At 45.4% G+C, this 22,078-nt stretch overlaps 1 protein-coding gene across 10 annotated transcripts in view; it reads right to left on the reverse strand.

Moving 5' to 3' along the window:
* Nucleotides 1–22,078, reverse strand: part of tnrc6c1 (trinucleotide repeat containing adaptor 6C1) — a 47,125-nt gene that overhangs the window by 19,371 nt on the left and 5,676 nt on the right. For 5 of the 10 annotated variants that reach the window (XR_014122738.1, XM_081710977.1, XM_081710978.1 and 2 more), the window contains 3 exons: nt 19,443–19,545; nt 18,053–18,074; nt 7,489–7,800 (listed from right to left, as the gene is read on the reverse strand). Coding sequence is in view for 9 of the 10 variants with exons in the window: in XM_081710976.1 (XP_081567102.1) it covers nt 7,489–7,800; nt 18,053–18,074; nt 19,443–19,545 (437 nt within the window). In the remaining variant the exon portion in view is untranslated. Of the gene's footprint in view, nt 1–568; nt 1,192–7,488; nt 7,801–8,426; nt 9,727–11,964; nt 12,572–18,052; nt 18,075–19,442; nt 19,546–20,507; nt 20,705–22,078 lie in introns of those variants that run through there. The other 5 variants (XM_027005249.3, XM_081710982.1, XM_081710979.1 and 2 more) reach the window with 5 other exon arrangements.

Below are 22,078 nucleotides of genomic sequence, written 5' to 3' on the forward strand. Positions count from 1 at the left end.
TGGCGCTGCTGTTGTTTTTGTTTCTGTGCACCTTTGCATGCGCAGACGCACTTCAGGATGTGTCGGATTTGAGCAGAACGACAGCTTTCCTACACTCCTGGCAGGCAGTCTCCAGGCTGCAGAAACCACTTTCAACCAGCTATCAGACAAAACCAGAGACGGAGCGCAGGCGAGAGCAAGCGAAGAGTGCGAGAGAAGGAGAGAGTGAGCGAGAGAGAGAGAAGGGTAGCATGCTTCCTACACAAACACCGTCCTTCTGGAGCATGGCTGCGCAGCAAAGGACGCCATTTTATCAAACCTGAACCGAAGCCAAAAAAGCTCCAAGCTGCCATCAACATCTCAGTCCTTCTCTCACACGCACTTATCAAAGAGCCCGGGAAACCCATGTCCTTAACCCCCAATGCGACCCAGTCCACCGCCTGGATTTGCATTTTATTTGCAGTTGCCAGAATACCTCGAGTACAAAATAAACAGAAACAGCCTCACAGCGCGAAGAGAGGGAACGACAAGCAGCTTATTGTCGGGGGTTGGGGTGGGAGGGGGTGATGACGAAGAAGTGGAAAAGTACCTGAAGACAGAAGCTGCCCGACCATCCTCCCAGAAGATCTAGGTTGCGTGTAGAGTGCTAGCCATCCCTGATACAATATGTCTGCTGCTTGCAAGGCAACGCGACGCTCACTTTTGAACTGCTGCCAAGAAACTGCAGCCGAGCGTGCCAGCGCCCGCCCTGCTCCCCCCCATGTGGCTCCAGCAGGGTCTGACCCCTGTTCCCCCGCTCCTGCCTTCTCCAGAGCCTGCTGGGCTCCTGAAGCAGTGAGGCGGCGGCGGTGGAGGCGGAGGCGCGCATGGAGAGCGTGTCGGGTGAAGTAGAGAGTGCAGGAGAGACTACAAACCGGAGGGGGAAAAATTCTTCCAGCCCTGCTCCTCTGCCCTTTCATGCTTTCAGACTGTCACTGGATGTTTAGGCGAGACCACTCGAGCTGCAATTAGCACTCCGACACACAATGGAGCCCCATGAATAGAAGAACAAAGACAAAAGCAGCCCGGTCTCGGAGTGTGGGCTGGGCTGGGCTGCACTGGAATGAGAAACACACCACCCCCCCCCCCCCCCCAGCGCGCACGCACGCACGCACACGCACACGCATGTGCTCACACATGTGAATGCCCGAGCACATGCACATGCTTGCGTGCGCACACGCTCATTCTGCTCTGCCTTCCTCCCTTGCCTCTAACATACTCTCTTATTCATATTTCACAAAATTGTCGCCCCCACCCCCCACCCTCAAAAAGGAAAGAACACTTCAGGGCTTACATGGGAAACAGGATAAACACACTAAATGAGCCTCACATGGATGTGGGCAGGTGGCCAAAAGCTAAACGTCTCTGTGGAGCACACAAGCTTCTGTGTGTGTGTGGGGGGGGTGGGTGGGGGGGACATGGGGTGTCCTAAAAAACAAAAAACAAAACAAAACACAAACATCAAGACATCAAGGATGGCTTTGTTTACAAATGATCCCAGCTACTCATACACACACTACGCTGAGATCCACAGAAAACAGGCCCTTATTATACACCAACTCAATGGCAGCTTTTCTCTGCCCAAACATGATGCAATGATGTAATCAAAGCCATTAGTGATTAAAATCAGGGGCACTGCTACGGTTCAATACATGGACGGCAAACTAAAATTACCTCAGCTCCAGTTTCTCTCTTTTTTTCACTTGCAAAAGAAGGTTGACTCCATTCCAAACATGTCCAATACCAAGAGTCTGCCTTCTCGACCTCTCGTCCAATCAGGCATCTATCCACTGTCCACACACCATTACAATTTTAGCATATTTATTCAAAGAGGAAAAAAATACATTTTCATAATGTGCGGCAGCTGGTGATGCATTTTTGTTAACATATTTTCTGACATGCTGAGGAAATGGGATAATAAGAAGGCAGGATTAAGAACAGGGAGTAAACTCGGTTACTCAGCACTGATTGTATTATTGTTTGCCTTCCATAATGCCTGCATTTACAAGGACAAATACTTGTAATCATTATTTCACCATGATGTGAACTGGCTGGTGTGAAAACCTCCATAGTAGTTTCCTGCTGGCCCTTCTTGGCAGGTTCACCATGTCTCCAGGTGCTTTAACTGCTTTCCTACTGCAGACATGGCGATATCTAGTTTTATTTATTAATTTTTATTTTAATAACAGCCATTGCCCTGTATAACTTATTGGAATTATTGGCCTCAGATTTTGGCAGAATAGTTTAATTCCTATATAACAGGTCAGATTTTATTTTCAATAAATTTCTAATGGTGAACAATGAATAGCCAATGACAAAAATCTTTTCTTTTTTTAAAAAATCATATACACGGACTTAAATTTCTTGTTAAAGTTGTGTTGCACAAATTGTGTTGTACACACCCAGAGTGCCCTTTTCCCCCAGTAAGCTTTTAATTTCAGGTCCAAGTAATGTAGTGCTCATAGATAAAAGCTAGCTTTACAGTCATAGTTATCCATTTAAACACATTCTTCCTTTTCCCAAAACCTTTAATGAAAAAAAAAAATAAAAAATCTGACCCACTGGCTCATCAGACAGAGTCTGCCCCACGGAGGGGAGTGGAGGGGCACGGTGATCCCCAAAAGCAGGTCTCAGCGGGCTGCCCTATGTGGCCGCTCCACATAGCTGGCGAGATAGTACAGGCAGAACGTCCCAGGGTCAAAGCAGTGCACATTTCTGAGCCTGAGAGCTTTTCCTGCATAGATAGGCTTCACCACTTTCACTTTTGCTGCTGCTACAGGGCAGGTTGTTTTTGAACAAGCGGTGCAGAAATAAGCACAGAGTTCATTTACCAAGTGCCAAGTGGCTGTCCATCAGCATGTTTCCTCCAGCCAAACCTAGTGGGGTTCATTTATTTTTGACACCCTGATTTATAGCACTTTAACACCTGCTTTCTCACCAGCCTTAATTAACTTGAATTCCATATTTTAGCTAGAAAAGACTTGGATTCAGGAGAGCACAGCATGCTGCATGGTGACTCGCAGTACCTTTTTCTCATTGGATAACTAACGACCCTACTTGAAACCCATTGGTAACTGAGATATCCCTTTGTACTGATGACCATGATTTGGAGAACCATCATTAAAAGGGACGTTCAACCAAAATCACATCTGATACCTGTTGGATGCATCATAGGCATTTTCTATATATCAATTCTAGAATCAATATATGCCATTTCAAGATGAGAAACATAATCAGCTGCATTTATTCCTGTATCTACACTAATTATTTGCCAATTGATTTGTCATTTTCCTCAGAACATATATTTCAAGAAAAGACCATTAAAACAACAACAACAACAACAACAACAACAGTCTATTTCTCCTTCCAATGGTCCACATACTCCTGTTGCGATTCCCTCATTTCTCTTTTCAGTGAATCACAGTTTAGGCTTGCTGGAGGTGGGACAAACTGGTACAGTTTTTGAGTGGTCTGAAAACAGGAAAACACATTGGTAAAACATGTGTGCCGGCATTTTTAGTTACTGTTGCTGGCTCGTTCAGAGATCAGCAACATAAGGTACCACTGCTGGTTGGGTTTATTTTCATTCTTCTCAATCAAATGACGAGCTGTGCTCTGTACAGTATGGAACCCTGAATAACTTGTCAAAGGGAAGGCACAAGCTCAAAGCAAGTGACAGCAGAATCTACCTCACATTCGCACTCTTCAGCAAATGTATTTCTATGTTGACATAGCAACTTTGTAAATGTTACTTGCTTTGTGGGCACGAAAACATCCAAGAAGTAGTCACCGTACAGATGACTATTGCAATAATAGTCATTCACTTGAGTGCCAAGGCAGAAGACACAAGCATTACATTTGCATGATTTGGCAGACACTCTTATCTAGATTGGCTTACACACTTATCAGTGTGGCAGTAATGGTGGTGTGTGCTCTCCCATGGGAGTCAAGCCCATGACCTTGGTTATGTTAGCACCTGGTTCTACACTGACTACTAAGATAGACAACTAAAAACTCGCATTATAGAAGACTTTTTCTGAAAAGGTCTTGATCAAGTAATAACGAGAAGCATTACTCTCCCAGTCAGGCAAGGTGTGTGGGTAAATATAAATGTGTTGTATGTTTTTTTTTCACCAAAAGGAGTTCACTGGGTATGGGGTAGTAGTTTTATTTTAATTAGTTGATGTAAAAACTGGTTAAAGCATCTATAAATTATCCAATAAGATCTTAGAATGGGGTGAATATGACAAAAGGGTGAGGACCCTCTTAACTGGGGGGGGATGAACTCTTCCTTTAAATATTGCATTTTGAGTGTCCTAATAATTTACATATCTGAAAGGGCCATACACCACTCAGCTGTGTGCTGGTAAAGTTTCAGCCATGCACCATGGTTTTACAATATGTTCGTTAAAAAAAAAATCTTAAAAAAAAAAAAAAAAAATCATGCAATAATATTTTTAGAGAATATGAAAATGCAATAGAATAAATCTGTCCAAATCCAGTTCCTTGCAATGAAAAAAAAAAAAGTATTTTCTTTTTATCCTCAGTTTCAATGTTTGCAAAGACTGACTGATTTTATTGGACCAAAGTGGTGTTGTATTTTTTAATAAAACATTATTCCAACACTTCATAAGATACAGTGGCTATAATAAAAACAGAAACAAACAGGGAGAACACAAAGACCTATTGCAATCGTGGTCCCTATGCATTCTGCATTGCAAATGACCTCATCTGCAATGCAGAAATTAAACAACAATATAGAATAAATTAGCAGCAAGTATGGACAGGTTAAGATTAAGAACCTGGCTGACTTCCCCTGTCAACGAGATTAGACAAAGAGCTCAGATCTGCATGGAACATTAGGCATGCTAATTTGAAATCTGGCTGTGCCCAACACGCTCTTCAGTTATGCTGCCTAAGGAGGCTGCAGCTCTGCCCTGGAGAACTGCACCTTACCACCTGCTACACCAAGACTCCCCTATCACCCGCCCCACAGAGCGTGCACACATCCCCACACAGTGGTGCACAGCACAATAGCAGCACTGTGTGAAGGGGCAGGAGGTCTCCTGATGCTGGTGTTTGGTGGTTTCAGCAGGGCTAGGGTGAAGAAGGAGGGGCCAGGGAGCAGCAACAGTGGGATAGAAAGGCTTATACAACCACCCTCTGGCTCATGGTTTAGCACCACACTGACTCTAGGCCCCTCTGGCACAGAAAATGACGTCCATCAGCCCATACGGATGCCAGGACTAGCAGCCAACAGCAGGGGGCGCCATGGACAGGTCCCTGGACTAAAGGCACAGAGAAGGATTATGTATACATCCTCCTCACCAGTGAGTAGGCCACGGCGGTGTGTGCACACTGTCTGCATTTCCAGAGGAAGGCTGCGTCTCCTGTGGAAGCACGCCGGGTCAGGAGCAAGCTCTAAATAGAACACAACACCTCACACTGCACCTCGAACTCACGCCCCCACGCTTAAACAGCTCCGTTTCTCTGTGCGGACTGTGAAAGGACATGAAACAAAGGATGCTTTGTTTGTCACCAACCAAAGTGCCGGCAGCTGTACAGATTCTGACTGGCGGTGGGTGAAAGGCTGGATGAAGCAAATGTGAAATCAAATCTCCCCCTCTACAGAGCCAAGTCGGTGCCGCGAGCTACATCCTTTGACCACATGCAAACAGTCAGCTCACCTCAGGGGCACCCTGTGGATCGCCGCAGTTCTCTGGGCTTGAAAGTTTGTATGCTTCCAATAAACAAATAAAACATTAACGCCCTCGCAGGTTCTGGAGTTGCAAGTTCACGTTTTATGCAGATGACCAGCACAAAACGTCCTGTCATCTAGCTCCAGCCCAGTGGTCAGACCGGTGTCAGTCCTGCCACAGCAGGCCATGCATGGGTGTGCATGGTGGGCAAGGGTATAAGGGCGAGTGAGAGCGTGGATGTGGGTGTGCAGTGGCGAGCGAGAGCGTGGATGTGGGTGTGCAGTGGCGAGCGAGAGCGTGGATGTGGGTGTGCAGTGGCGAGCGAGAGCGTGGATGTGGGTGTGCTGGCAGGCAATGTGCCCCTGTCTGTTTGCGGCACCGAGGTCTTGACTCTGCTACTCAGAGGCTCCATAATAAGGTGATAATCCCCACGCTAGAGCCAGCCAAGGGCCCCAGCACTTTCCACTGTGCTAGAGGCCATGCTCAGCAAAACGACTGTGTAAACACACACAGACACTCCGCTTCCTGAATAGAGAGATGCATCTCAATGAGCACACACTGTTTACACTGAGCCTAGCTATGAGTACTCAAAAAAAAAAATTAAAAAACAATATCTCCTGTCAGAACAGAGCAGCAGAATGGTGGCGAATTGTCAGCAAGGGTTCACCTTAGACATGGTCTGCACTGGGGCAACCATGCGATGAAAAGAGAAGAGAAGTGAGAGACAGAAATGCAAAGAAAATGACAGAAAAAGAGGAAGAGACCATGAGATCAAGCATGAGAACGGGTGTGCTACCACAATGAATGAGGTTTGTGGGCTGGACTGTGGGCTGGACTGTGGGCTGGACTGTGGGCTGGACTGTGGGCTGGATTCCAGTGTCATTCTGTAAAAGGAACACGCGCAGCTGGTGGCGAGCTCTTGTTACATGCTGGACCCGATGCCGGTTAAGTAATATCCAGCAGAATCACAGCTCAGCACACGTGCTGCATCACAACACAGTATCCAGGCAAACTCTGACCAGCAGAGAGAGAGTGAGTGAAGTGAAGGGGGCGGACCAAACGCTGCCAGCTGAGTGCGCTCATGCTACCCTCCCGTCACACACGCGCCACTCATTAGGGCGAAGTGAAGAGGTGCATAACGAGCCCTGCCCCTCCTCCAGTGGGATGGTCCACTTGCTGAGGCGAGCCAGGGACCAATAAAAATAAAGAAAGAAATGGGCAGGGGACAGTACATGGGCAGGCATGCCTGAGAGCACATGCCTGACAGTTCACTTGGGCAACAGTAGAGTTGTACATGGCTGCATCTCTCCTCAGCCCAGGCCCACGGAGGATCTGTAATTGCAAGCTGCATATGTAAGCTCACACTTAGCGTGCTAGCTCACGTATAGTTATAGTCAGCTATAGCACGCTTAGTCTCATGTTCGAGGCCAGTTACACTCAGAAAACACAAGCTTTGAATATTCCAACAAGACAGGCGGCTGTACAACAACAAAACCTCCTCTTTTATACCCGAGATTACTGCAGCCAGTAGAGCAACAGCCTGGAAAATGGCATGAAACTACCATCAATCTGAATGAAGTCTGCAAAAAAGCAGACCACCGTTGCGGACAAATGCAGTGACGATAACTCAGTGTCTTTCATGAACGCTGAACTCGTCACAGCTGGCGGAAGCTGCCAAGGACCCAGGGCATGCGTGTGCGCGTGCGTGGTGTGTGTCTGAGCGGTGTGTGCGCGCTCGTGTGCATGAGAAAGAAAGAGCGGGGAAGCTGACCTGGGTGTGTCTGGCTGGCGCAGGGTTGTGGCGTGGGGCTGGCCGGCGAAGGCTGCGCCACGGTGAGGCTCCCGGCGGGCAGGGGCTGGCCTCTCTTCAGCAGCTGCTTGTGCTCGTGCTGACGGAAACGCGGGGGCACCTCTCGGGGCGGGTAGCGCGGGGCTGCCGGCGGCGGCTGCTGCTGCTGCTGCTGCTGCTGGGTGCTGGACGGGGCGCGTCTGCCATTGCCGCTGGCGGAGGGCACTGGTGGGTTGGTGGTGCTGGGGTTGGCAGGGGGAGGAGGGGCGGGGCCGGGCTTGGCAGAGTCTGGCACTGCGGAACGAAGACGTCAGAAGGGGAGGGAGACAGAAAGATCGTCAAGGTTTGGCTGGAAGTGAAGCACAAAACACGTGAGCGCAAGGCTGGGGATGGAGGAGTAGCTCTTTACAGATGTCTTGCCTACTAGTCCAGAACCTCCCCGTACCTGGTTCAGCTCAGGTGAAAAGAGGCATTTCGGACACCAGCAGAGAGCAGCAGACGGACGGTGGTGAAGGTCTGCTCTGCCCCCACAGCCTTGCCTCATGCCACTCGCCGCCCGTAGAGGAATGAGGATGGTAAAGGCCGACCCTCACACAGCTGCACCCAGGTGAAACCACACCACCCCTTCGGCAGGCAGTAATTCCCCCCCCCCCCCCCCCCACTTGAGAACTTCGCATGACGGAGGCTCATGGGAGTCCCTTTTGTCAGAAACCAAAAACGGCACAAGTGCGTCATAGAACCATTTCTATCACATTATTAGACATGAAGGTGTGTCTGACCTGCCTGCTGAGCCCTGGGGCATCAACTAGTATATAATACACATATCGGGGTCATGCCCCTCAAGCTGGAGAAATGGTGTGCCATGCAAACTGCGTGTTTGAGACCCTGGGTCCATGCCTTCTTTTCAGAGATTTACTTACATTTAGGAAGGCTTTTTTTTCTTTCGGTCACACACATCCAAAGGAAAGTTGCCATGTCTCATTTTTATAAGGGAACCTTATATGATTTTGTGTCTGATGGGACAAAAAGGAGACATTCCAGCTAAGTGACGATGTTGGAAGGTGAAGATGATCACAAAAGGATTTAAGCAATGGAGCAGTCCACACAGTGGCGAGGGGACGTCTCCAGCAGAACACTTACAGTAGCTCAGTGGGTCTGCACTAATAACAGGCACCCTTCCATCCAGAAGCCCATGGCGCGCTCTCATTGGCCGACGAGAGACGATGAGTAGCTCGGTTATATAACAGCAGAGGGGCCCACTCTGGAGCAGTCACCTCCAGATGGATCTTATGGATTCATGCACGAACATGAACTCTGCCTTTCTCCCTCCTTCTTGCGTGCACTCGCTTGCTCTCTATCCCCCTCTCTCCCTCTCGCACACGCATGCATGCCCGCACACGCACGCAGTCTTCCCCTAATCATGGCCCCTTTGCCTTCAGCATGGCGGATTCTCTGCGCAGGCTGTCTCAGCACAAGCTAGAGGCAGTGACGACAATCGCACATTAATTCCAGCTCAGGCTGCCTGCCACAGTCATAGGGAAGCCAGCTGAGGGAGGGGCGTCCTGCAGACACAGGGTTTCTCTCTCTCCCCCTCTCTCTCTGTGTCTGTCTCTGTCTCTCCCTTACATTCATCTGTCTCAGTGGGTCCATTGTTCCTGTTGATTATGGATGAGTTACAGGAAGCAGAAAGCGTCCTTAATGCCTTAATACTGGCCTGATTCTCTGTGTGTCTAATGGAGCCCTCCCCTCTCCCTCTCCCACTTCTGCGCAGGCTGTGCTGGCGCAGCGCTAACAAACCCGAGATTTCCTACCAAGAACCTTCGAGAAGCTTGCGTGGCATGTGTGCTCCGCCAATCACAGGGCAGCATTAGTGGGGGGAGGTTTGAGGGGGAAGCGCTAAATCCTTGAAGAGGGGGTGTGTGTGAATCCAGCTGCACATGCGCACGCACACAAATGCCCAAATATAAACACACAAAACAAATTCCCTAACAATTATGCTATTATTAGAACCATTCAGATAGAAACACTTTAATTGCTGAGGTTTATTTTTAAATGCCGTTTCTTGCAAAGAACAGGGCTCCTGTCTGCAAGTTAAGAGCTGAGAAAATCAAGGCACTCTTTAATGGGCTGATCTGGAGAGGAGGGCGTGCTGAGCGCGATGGAGCTGAGCGTGGCGCGATCCTACAGACACTGACATGATTTGCACAGACAGGCAGGGAGAGCTGCAAAAAAAAAAAAAAAAAAAAAGGAAAGCCAAGTGCTGGAGGCACTAAAGAGCGGGGTGTGCTGAAAGCCTGTGTCTTCTTCGGAGTCTGTAGAAAACCGACATGGACAAACATTAAATGAAAATGTTGAAGGAAAAAATAAATAATGAAATAAGCGGGAGTGTTTAAAAAAAAAGGGTGGGGGGGGGCACGGGGAAAATGGGTGGCAGACTGCATCTAATTTAAGAAGCACTTTGTCAGGGCTACGTCAGGGCTGTCTCAGACGGCCAGCAGCATGGCCCAGATCACGCCGTTACGTTTCAGACTGGACAACTGATAACGATTAGCTCAGCCCAAGCCGATTTAAGCGGTTTGAGAGGTAAGAAAGTGAGTTTGCAGTGTACAGCAAGAGAAGCACCTTACAGTGGTTTTATACAGCAAATGACTACATCCTACCCACCCATACAAACAAAAATTCCTTCATTTCAAATAGGAAAAAGAAATCCAGCCGTCCTGAGCAAAGGCCGTCATTGCCATCCAGGGCAGAGCTTTAAAATAATAATGATATACTGCGCTCTCTTCTAGCCCATCTAGTCTATAACTTAACTAATATCACATCAATATTTATCAAAAATCCAACCACATTCTCAGAAATATATGCATACGTTCCAAGGATCCCACCAGCAAACCTGTGTGCAGTGACGCTAATGGGCCTGCAACCACCAGCCACAGTGTGAATGTATCCCTTAGAGTGCCACTTACACCAGTGCCTTCTGCTTCCCTGGGTCCCACATTACGCCTGTTGCTATGGAGATGCATGCAAGCCTGCAGCCTTTTGTTGTTGTTTTCCTTCTCCACTTACAGATCTCCCAAAGCTCATCAGAGTTGAGCATCTGCCACTTGCTTGGAACATAAACACATCACCAAACAGACCCGCTTGTCACTGCACACACATATTTGAGCTAATGCAATGTAACATTATGGAGTAATAACATGACAGAAGGGGGAAAAACATTTTGGCTTAGGAATACAATATAATGCAGGACCGACCAAAAAAAACAAAACAAAACAAAAAAAACAACAACACAAGAGTGCTTGATTTATGAGTAATCTGATTCTACCCGACATTCATCTGACAGTTAATTTTAGCTTTTATTACTTAGGAAACTGGAAGAACTCTTGGTCTTTGGGTCCAATTAACTTAGAACTCAACTATTTCAACAGGATTTCTTTCGTTAACAGCAACAGTTACAATAATTTATCCATACAACAATTTCTGGATCTCCTGTGAATTTAAAATTCACAGAGGCAGCCGAGAGGTTAAAATGATCATTTAAAAGTCTTTCCCACATGTCTAATTACTCCCCAGCTGTACCAGTCCACACTATAACAGACAGTACAGAAAAAAAGATCCATTTACCACATCCAACTGTCAGATCACTGACACATCACTGACACATTACTGCTCCGTACTGCGCAGCAACAGAAATAGAAACCATCAGGGTGCCTGCAGGCATCCCCAAGTCTTTTTTTAAATGTTACTTCACATGTAACTTAAGATCAAATTTGCAGTGATTCAAAATCAATTTGATTAAAATTCAATAGCTCTTAAATAAATATTATAAACATAGCCACTGAGGAACAGATACTTTTTGTTAGACTTTGACAATATATCCAAAGTCTTTAACAAAAATGTCATGTTTCCAATGTAGAAATATTAATAAGTCATGGTAATAAGTTGTGGTTTTTAAAATGTCTTAGCAATGTCAGTTGACTGAGTAAACCTCTCTACTGGTGATGTACTAGCTGGACACACGATCAATTTCATGCATCTTCTCCGGCTGCAGCAAAGCGCATGGGATTTTTTTTTATTCACCAACAAGTACAGAAACAAAACTTGCGCCACAAATCTCTTATTATATCAAAATGTAGATTGTCATTTGTCATTTTCAATAGCCAGTTTTCAGATTTACAATCATTGATTGGACACCTGACACTACTGTGTTAGTCACAGGAATTTAGTTTTAGCAATTTGAATGGGCAAATTTTCGAGCGCAAAAATGCATGTCTAAAGCAAAAAAAAAAAATTTAAACCACGCAATTTCAAAGTTAAGACAATTTAAGACTTATTAATGCCTTAAAGTTTGTACAATTTCAGACAAATGAAGACTTTTTAAGGACCCATGGGCATGCTGTACCTCATTTTCTAAGATAAGAGTTTCCTCAATGTGAACAGACCCAGTGCGCCTCACACCTGTATTCATCTTTGCACGGCAAGCAGAGAATCTCTGGCATGACCCAGTGGCCATCAGCATACCCCTGGAGTATGAGGACCCACGTCCCAGATGCTCAGATTTATCCTAGAGCTTTCCATTACTAAAATCAACCACATACGAAAGCAGCAGTGGCCAAAGCTACACTGCCGAACGGCCTCGGCTCGTCCATCTGCAGGTGCAGAAGTCGCCATGCAGGTGTGTGTATGCTCAGTGGTCCCGAGGTCTGAGTCATGAAACCCGCCTCTGGGGTGTGCGCACATCCGAGATCGACGCACTACTATTGGCCAGACTCCATGGCTTCCTGATCCCATTTTGGAAGTGGCCTTCGTGGGCAAGAGTTGCAAGGATTTCCCCCTCATGCACACAGCCTTTCCAGCTTCAGCTTGAGCCTCAGAGGGATGAGATGAGTGAAGCACTTAATTAGCGCAGCTTAAATACGCGGCTGTATTTAAAGGCTGACGTTTCTCGGGGGTGTGCAGCAGAGGTGGGGAGTGGGAGAAAGAGAGACAGAAAGAGAGATGAAAGGGCCCCAGACAGGAACCAGCTCTCAATGTGAAATTGGAGCAGCAGAGGGGAGTGGCCTCATGGGAGCACTCGTGGGAGTAATGCGTGAGATTCTCATCACAGCAGCCCTCCATTAACTCCCCCTTCTGAATATTTGTTGATACACTGAAGAATGCGTTTCTCAGATTCTGTTTCCATTCACTAAAAAAACGTTACAGCAATAAATTTCAGCACATTTTAGTGGCCAACTGACATGCTAGCATTTAGCGTAACCATGGTAAACCATTAAACGCAGCCGTACACACCATCATTTCATGACTTTCAAACTACATTCAATGTGACCTACATGTAAAGCAAGGCCACAGCACAGTGGCTTGAATATCTTACATAAGCCTCGAATTTGGGCCAGAGAGCTGAAGCAGGCATGCCATGCTGTGAGCTAGGGCAGGTCTGATGCTCAGAAGGGGGACTTAGCCCAGGCTGGCTCTGAGGAGGACAAACTGGGCAGATGAGTAAGACGAGAGAGCGTGCTGACAGAAGCAGATTCCACCTTCCCTGTGCTCGCATGCCCTGCTTTGCTGGGCACAATGCCTGCCTCTCTCTCTCCTTCCCATTCCACTAGCTCATAGGACTTTATAGGGAAATGGGCTAAATATACCAGCTTTCTCCTTTGGCTGTTTTGCTGATGGGAGCTGAGGGCTTGTCGGTGAGCAGGGTTCCCTTGCACACGAGCGCAGTCCACAGGAAACCGCTGACGTTAGGTGAGAGATGAAAGATGGTAACTCTGCCTCTCTGCCCAGAGATGCTAATAAACACGCATACACACGTGCACGCCCAGAACACCAAGCAGACACACAGACTGCATGGAATAAAGGTGGTTATACTAATCCACATAGTGTCAGTCCTCCCACGTCATCTCCTGCTGCTTACACACAGACAAAATCGCTGTACCAAATATACACATGCTTAACCGCCTTACTAGCTTAACTCTAATGCTTCTATACGACTCATGACCTCACTGCCCTAAAGACACATTTCCATGACGAATGCACAGATAGTATTGAGGTCGGACAAGCTAGACCACTCCCCAGAGTTTTCAACTGGCTAGGTATGCCAATAGTATGCTAATGCTAAGCTACGGGCAACTCAACAGTTTGGCTAGTGTTAAAATTGCCTGGACTCCTCCAAAATGAATCCATAATCCAAATCACACCAGCAAGCACACAAAACAAAAATGTCAAATGACAAAATAACAGTAAATATAAAAAAAAAAAAAAAAAGTCAAAACCATAAGATATCAAAAAGTAGCCAAAGTCAGCAAGGTAAACAGTATGGGAGATCATACAAACCTATACTTAAACTGGGCTACTGATGTGCAAGTCCTGTTCTCATACTGTTCTGACTGTTCTGCTGAAACAAAGGCAGCCTACACAGCTGGGTGGAAGAAGAGAAGCAGGGACTTGGTGTAAAATGTAGAAAAGATTCTTCATCTGCAGTCCTACTGGCACAGGCAGATAAATCTCCTCCGATTGGGCCACAATTTATGAGAGCCACTGCAAACCGCTTGGTGTAATTAACCGCATGTGAAAAGGCAAATTAATCCGTTATTAAAATCACAGTGGTGCAGCTCTGAAACAGCGTAATCTTTTATAACCCTCTTTATGAGAGGATGCCGATGGATGTACGAACCTCCCTCTCTCTCTCAGGAAATGGATATCATATGCAACGTATGTGTATGGTGTGTGTACATACAAGGTTTATTGCCTCTGCACAGAATCAAACTGATCGTGTTTTTCAGGTCTTCACTTTCAGTCTACTACACAGGGCCCCACCGCCCTGCACCGGGTCTAGAGGCCCCGACCCTGCTTGTTAGCAGAACCTTGGAGAGTCAAATCAGGTGAGCCAGTGCAGGCAGGATGGGAAGCAGGATAGGGCTGTTGGGCTCCCAGAGAGGAGCTGAAAGAGGCTGAGCTTTCCAAAGTCCGGGCTGACGCCACAAAGCTGACGCATTGCCGTAGCACCAGGGCCAATCCCCTCAGGCCTCGACCTGCTACCGTGCCCTGGACAAGCGAGGAGGCAACTGCTCCACCCTGTCACACTAAAGAACAACCGGACTCCAAGAGAAGATCTGTGTGGTACGCGAGGAGCTGGCTGGGCGCTGTGGACAGGAAGCATTGTTCACAGCATTGTCAGGTGTTCACAGGCAAACAAATGTATGGGGTCACTTTTATGTTAAAAATAAATCTGCAAGTTTTATTATTTTGCGTGTGTAAATAACCCATTCATGAGTGCATATGAAACTCGAGCACAGAAAGAAGAATTGCACATGCATTTATCATATCATTCAAGCTGCTTTTTACCTTCTGTATTTAACAGTCATCATCATGCGACCAGCACCATTACCTTTGGCTGCTTTGTGCTGCCAGTTTTGACATGGAGTGGTTCATGGCCATTTTTGACAATGGATGATATTTGATGGTGGCTCCTGGTTTTGTGACTGACTGCACACTTTATTAAAAGCCTCCAGAAGACAAAGAAGGCAGGCAAAGAGGAACAGACAGGCAAGTCTGGACATCTATAATCATTATAATAATGATTTAATAGTAAAGCTTTACACTTTATGCACACATTCACTGAGTCCCCACTTGTCACTTATGAGTATTACTAACATAATCACATTATATTTTGGTATTGATGCTTTCAGTGGTTACTTGAACATTGTGTGTCCAATTTATTTAGCCACAGCTTTTGGCTGTGGAGCAGGGGTAGGAGGGGCTAGCACAGGTGCGCCAGAGCCCCGGCTGGGCGGGGCTCCCAGGGGACGGCCTCTAACCTGCCTGCCAAGGGGCGACAGCAAAGTACCGGCACCTCGTGTTCAGTGCCACCAGGCTGTCTGTGTGTGTCTCTCTCCCTCTCTCCACTGCCGTCAGAGAATGTTGGTTGTGTGCATTTGTGCACTAGCCTTCTCTGTAGCCTAATCTTCAACTGGAAATGTTGCAATGAGCCAACAAAAATAAAAAGCAAAGGAAAAAGAAAAAAGGTGTGTTGTGAGCTCCTTATGGCTTGGCATACAAAAAACAAAAACAGCTGCAGTAAGCACAATCCAGATGTGGTTCTGCTGATGTCTAATCAACACTAGAGAAGGCCAGATTATAGCACTGACTGGATAAGTCACTTCAGCCATCCAAGCATGCAACAGGGAGAGCTACTACAGAGCATCCATTTGACATATGTGTGTGTGTGTGTGTGTGTGTGTTCATGTGTGCGCTTACATAAATGGCAGCTGAATATGATGCTATTCCATTACCAGCACTCAGAAAACTATATCTCTCAGATCTCTACTATTAATAACTAGGCAATGTATTGAACTAGCTTGAATGCTTGGTGAATGAGCAAGAAAAGGTAGATGGAAAGCTCAACATCATAGCCGATACACAAAGTAAGAGGGGGGAAAAAAGCTAGAAATAGGAAAGCAAGAGAAAATGAGACAGAGACAAAGAAGAGATGAATGAGAGGAAGGTGGCACAAGGCCCCTTGAGCAGTGCGGTTGCCAAAACTGTGAGATGAAGCAGACAGGAAGGCCGGGTACACCCTCGTTCTCCACACCCGCCTCTCGCTCCCTCTCCCTCCGTTTACACAGCCCCACACACCTACAGGCTCTTTCCATCCACATCTGGGGTTTCCCCCTTGCTCAACCAACAGACCCTCCTGGGTTGCCATAAACACTTCCTAGTGAAATCCCAACTGCACTCATTGCAGGCTCTGTGTGTGTGTGTGTGGCCTGTAAGACACCCTGGAGAAGAGAGATGGGTAGGCTTACACTATCAAACTGCTGCAGTGCACAGTCCCACTGCCTTATCAACCCTGCTTTCCAGTCTGACTGTGAGCACGCACACACAGATGTATGCATGCAGATGCAATTACTTCTGTTTCTCTCAGCCTACATACTCCCTCTGACTGAGATTTGTTAACTGTTATTGCAGTTCTCAAGTCCTCAAGGCACTAATCAAAGATTCAAACAGTGCCCAGTTTGTAGAGTCTAGAGAAAGAGGGAAAACCCCCAAAAAACATATATTACATTGTGGAAATAGTAACCAATCCTGATCATGAACATCTCAGTCTGTGTGTGGCCTGAGGAACAGTAACAAAGTGAAACCAGATTAGGCCTCATTCTGCCAATTCCCCAGATGCATCCCGAGCAAAAGTCACTTGTAATTCTTTGCACCGAATCATATGTTGATAAATGCAGGGACAGAGAGAAGGGCAGAGAGCTGCTGCTCTTCAAGGCCCCAATTAGATGAGTGTGCAGGCTGGAAGTGCTCAGCACTCTTAAAAGAGCTCCGCCCACTTGATGGGTGGGGGCTGGGGTGCATGGGAGAGAAGAGCAGATGGGCTTGATGTCCCATGCTCCAGATAAGAACCACCAACAGGCTGCCTCCAACACCTGACCTCCCAAACATCCCTACACCTACTCATCACGCCACCAACTTGTACCGACTTTGTGAGAAAGTCACCAGCTGAGAAGCGCTGGGGATGAATTTCAAGGTCAGAGGTTAGAAACTTTAGTTTGAAGTCTCTATTTTATAACCATTACACAAAAAGTACTCATACATGCTTGATATCATATGCAAACATTATAGAATGCTTATGTATAACTGCAGCTATCAACTGTTCTCAAATGGCCATATAGGATCATAAGAGCCTGCAATGTCAATGTTCTATATGTTTTATTAAAGCCTTCGGCGTGAACATTAAACTTAACCCTGTTGACCCTTGTGTTACAAAAAGCATTTCACTGCCAGTTATACCATGTATGACTATGTACGTGACAAATAAACTTTGAACTTTGTAGTCTGTTACTGCAGGACAGGAGATCCTGCAGTGATGACAACGAAGTTCAAGAATTCCAATGATATGGAAGAGGCTACAGGACTGTAACCTAATTCATACAGACTGATCGGGAACTAGTTTCAACCACACATTATGGCATTGCTCATAATGTATTTCTGGCAAAATTCTAAGAAACTTTATAGCAAAACCTGTATTACCAAACTCCCAAGTTTGTATCAGCACTGCTTTCACTTTGCAAGGCTTACTGATGGCGGTACCCTGGTGACTGACATCCCTGGTGATTGAACCATTTGAGATGTGAAAAAGGTTCTTGCTTAATCAGTGAATCCTTTTATTCTCTTAACGTGTTACTCTGGTGTGGGGATGCCCAGGTGGCAGTGATGGGTCATTTTTATATACATTGCAAATAACATCTAGCAGACCTTGGGCAATGGCTGTTTGTTTTGCCAAGTCCTGTTAGACACACTGCTTAATGACTAGGTAATGTAGTTGTATCCAAGTTCATAAGGCAGACAAGAGGCTGGCTGCACAAATGGAGGTGTATGAGCCATAAACATGATGCAGATAGACTTAAATCATACTCGCAATAATGAGGTGTAATACAACTGACTGCACCAAAATTGTTTGTCTACTTGTATGAAAACATTGTGCATTCATAATAAACTTGAGTTCCATTCAGTGACGAGTTTAGACACGAGGCCCATAACTCACCTTTGGTTTTCTGTTCAGCAGCCTGGGAAGAAAGAGATTAGAAGAAGATTAGCGGGCTGGGCACCAATCACAAATCACTGTCTATTTAGAGGCATTTACCACAACACAATCATCCGCCATAGTGTAAGTACACAGTCTAAGAAGGAAAAAAAACAAAAAACACACAAACACTCAGAGAATCTACAATTTGAAGGGGTGCTGATGGAACCAGTCATTTATTTATTTGTATGCTGTCAGATATAGTGGAGGGTCAATGAGTGCTGTGCACCTATGGCCAACTATGCATAGAAAGCAGCAATTATAACATCATTTTATGTTTAACAAATAAGTTCTACATAATTTCTGTTAATTTACATTTCTGCTCTCACTTGTTAAAAGTTCAAACAGGTGTGAAGGTGCTGCTTTCAAAGATTCCGCCACTTAAGCCAAAAGGGCCGTTTCCATGGAATCATGCAGTGCATTTTCAGCCCATCCGAATACATGTGATACATTAAACACATCCAACTACTGCTTGTTATTGTAGATAATGTTGTTGTGTTTTTATTAACTGGGGTTATATTTATAGTTCTATGTATTTGGTGAGTATAGGTATTGTCTCATTTTTGTAGCCTGTATCTAGGTTTCCATTTGTACCCATATACTGAAAATGCCCCATCTGTCGGTCATAGCACACACTCACTGCACATGGCGGGACATGTACCAAGTACACTCCCTCACCAAGCTCCAGCCCTCAGCAGGGTACGCCCATACTGCTGGAGACCTTCAGTGTCAGCAGATTGTGATCATTAGACTTAGTTTATATCATTTGTTTCACACAGCTTGTTTTATATTAAATACAGCTTGTGTCCTGCAATAGACTACAAATGCAATATACTACAGCTGCAGCGAAGCCGGATATTAAATACCCTGCTAAACAATCATAAAAAGAACAAGCCACTAGAATTTCACAAATTATGAGGGCGGTGTATGTAGGTCAATCTATTAATACAACCTTGCAAAAGTCTTATTTGATTAATTTATCAAAACGGGCTGAGGTATTCTATAAACAGTCCAATGTAAAAATTAAACAAGCAATAGCATTAACAATAGCATCATTTCGCCATTTGCAAACATGTGCTGTACAGTTAGCCAGTTTCCTTCTGGCAGTGTTCTCACCTACGCTGACAGCAAATTAGGAGACGTCTTTGACAGGGAGTTAGGAGCGTTTGGGGTCACTTTACTGCCTTCAGCTCGGCGATTTCCCTCGCTCAGACCAAGTCCTTTCATTATAAAGGTTACTTGGGCATGTAATAAGCTGGACCAGCCTTAGAAATGGTGCCTGGAATTCCCCTGAAGGGTAAGAGAAGAATGTTCTGGAGTGGTGCCCGGGTCAAAAGAAAACACTACTCACCTTTTTTTGAGCAGCTTCCTTTTTTTTCTTTTCTTCTTGCTTTTTCTTTTTCTTTTCTTCCATCAAATGGTTCTCTTCTTGTGTTTCTTGCTTCGTCTCTCGGCTGAGGGAAAAACAATAACACAAATTGGAATTCTGTCTCAGGACACCAAGCCTGGGCGATGGCATGATTTTAACAAAATAACAACCAGCTTAAAAATGATCGTCTGCAAAACTAAACAATATCATCACTGTGAAAGTTCAGGTTAAATATGTCCAGGCACAGTGGACGCTTAGATTATAGCCTATATTTACCCTGAAGCATTTAGAATTACAGCCTGGGTTGCAATAGTAGTCACATATTTCTGAGGATAACTACATTAATTGAATGATGGGCAACACAGTAATTACTGTAATTAGCGTTGTTTTAAGCTTTTTTGTGCCGATGAGCATTATGGGATGGACAGAGCACAGTACTCCCACCTCCCCATCTACATGCTGCACTCACGAGTGGACTGGTTTAAATTCAGCGGGCAGAATGTACAGATCTGTGATGATCATTTACATCAATCGATATAAAAACAGGCCAATAAGCCCTATTCTACACCACTTCTGAAAGAAAGAAGCACTGACATTAGTTTGCCATTATCCTGCATTATTTGCCAAACTGAAAATCTACTAGAATTCTTAAAAGGTTGTTCAGTTCTGTTTTCAAGAAATTAGTGAAATTAACATGACTTGTTAAAGTAATTAAGAGGACATTATTAGCAGGAAATGTAATCATCAGTAGACATTTCAGAGCGTTTTTAGAGCAAACTATTGCTTGTAAGAAAAACCCAAGCCCACTTGTTTTTTGATTGTTTTTTTTGCAATATTATATTATAAAGAGAAACGGACTGAGCTCCGAGAGGACAGTCTTGTACAGAGAAACGGGCCATCATAGAGCAGAAAACCTCTGCACCACCATCAAAACACCTCTGCCTACAGAGTACATAAAAGTATGCACGCACACATGCCTGCATGCACAAAACATAGAAAACATATGAATTGAAGTTAACTAGTCACTTGCAAGAATGCCAAGCTCACATGACTGGCAAAGCCTGGATCTGTTCCTTCAGCATCAGCCGGCTTTAAGTGCACGGTCCAGTCATCCCCACCAGCACCCCACGACTGTCCTGTTCACAATGTCAGTCTGGCCAAGGGTGTGCTCCTCCCAGCCCTGAATACCTGGCCCCTCTTTAGGAAGCCCTTGGCAAGAGACCTAGGCGTGCCTTTAGGATTTCAGGATGTGGAGCGTTTCCAGTCACAGCCATAAAAGGACAAACACAAAAGGTTGTTAAGCCTGTTAACCCCATCTGACACTTTCAGAACTTCAGCCATTATAGCATATGTTATTTGAAAGAGGCCTTTAAGAGCTCCGAAAAGTGAGACACAATGTTGCAAACAAAAGCAGCAAAAAAACAAAACAAAAAACAAGCCTAAACATATTTGACTAGAGCCAAAACACAGCACTAAAGAGAGAAGACAGCAGAACAAGTTAGTCTATAGTCACCAATGAGAAATCAAAAGGTTAGCCTAAGCAACAGCTCCTAGTGGACTCATGAGAGATGGCGAAAATGGCCGATATAGTCCAAAGTCCAAACAGAAAACCACAAGTCTGTTCGAAACCACCCTAAGACCAAACAGGCCACATCTCTTATTCTGTCAGCCACAAATTAACAGGATACTGAGGTCAAGTGAAATTTTTTTTTTCCAGAGCCAACTATTGTGAAACAAATGAAACAAACCAAATCTTATTTGATACATATACACATAGCAGACGACAATGTCCAGTCATCAAAACTTGCATTGGCTGACTTGGTAACGGATAAAAACTGCACACAAGTAAATTAGTCACATACTCAAACATGATTGTTCTAATGCCCTAGGATCTTGGCTGAACCTCTGGGCAGTGGGGAGCATTTGGCTTGGTGATTTGGAAATGACCACACTTCAGCAATAGTGAGAATTAAAAGAGCAGATGCAGTGAAAGTCATGTATGTGCACCTTTACTCTCTATATACCCTAAACCAATCCTGCACAGTCTGATCTGCAAAACACAAAATCTACTGTGTACACACAGCACCAGCCTGTCACACACATGAACCTGCGTGCCACACACATGGACCAGAAAGAACTGATCTGATCAATGCTGGATAAAAGGTGAAAGCACTCTGTAGAAGGCACATGCAGCGTGAATGTGTGCACTTATGCATTCAAATAAATTGCCCGTTTCATTTGTAACATATGGCATAGTTGCTATGATGACATGCAACGGAATGGACGGATGATTTGTCGCCAGTGAACTAGGGAACAGTCAAAAACAGAACACAGTGCCCTTAGGGAGAAAACATTAGTGGTTTAGCTAAACTTAATTTTTATTTACGCCATTTATGAAAACAACTCCAATACCTGTTTGGGCTGAATGAACACTTACAGGACACTGAATGGAACCCAGTGGCTGAATGGTTGGTAAGCACACAATGTAAATTACTTTTTTAAGAACACCAATTTGACGAATAGTGCTGTGTGGAACAAACAAGGCTTGATTCTAATACAGCAGGATACTAGTAAATTAAAGGCATTAACTGGAGCCCTTCACAATTAACTAATTGCAG

This window comes from Electrophorus electricus, chromosome 3, assembly GCF_041902795.1.
Source record: "Electrophorus electricus isolate QZ-2024a chromosome 3, ASM4190279v1, whole genome shotgun sequence".
Lineage (NCBI taxonomy): Eukaryota > Metazoa > Chordata > Actinopteri > Gymnotiformes > Gymnotidae > Electrophorus > Electrophorus electricus.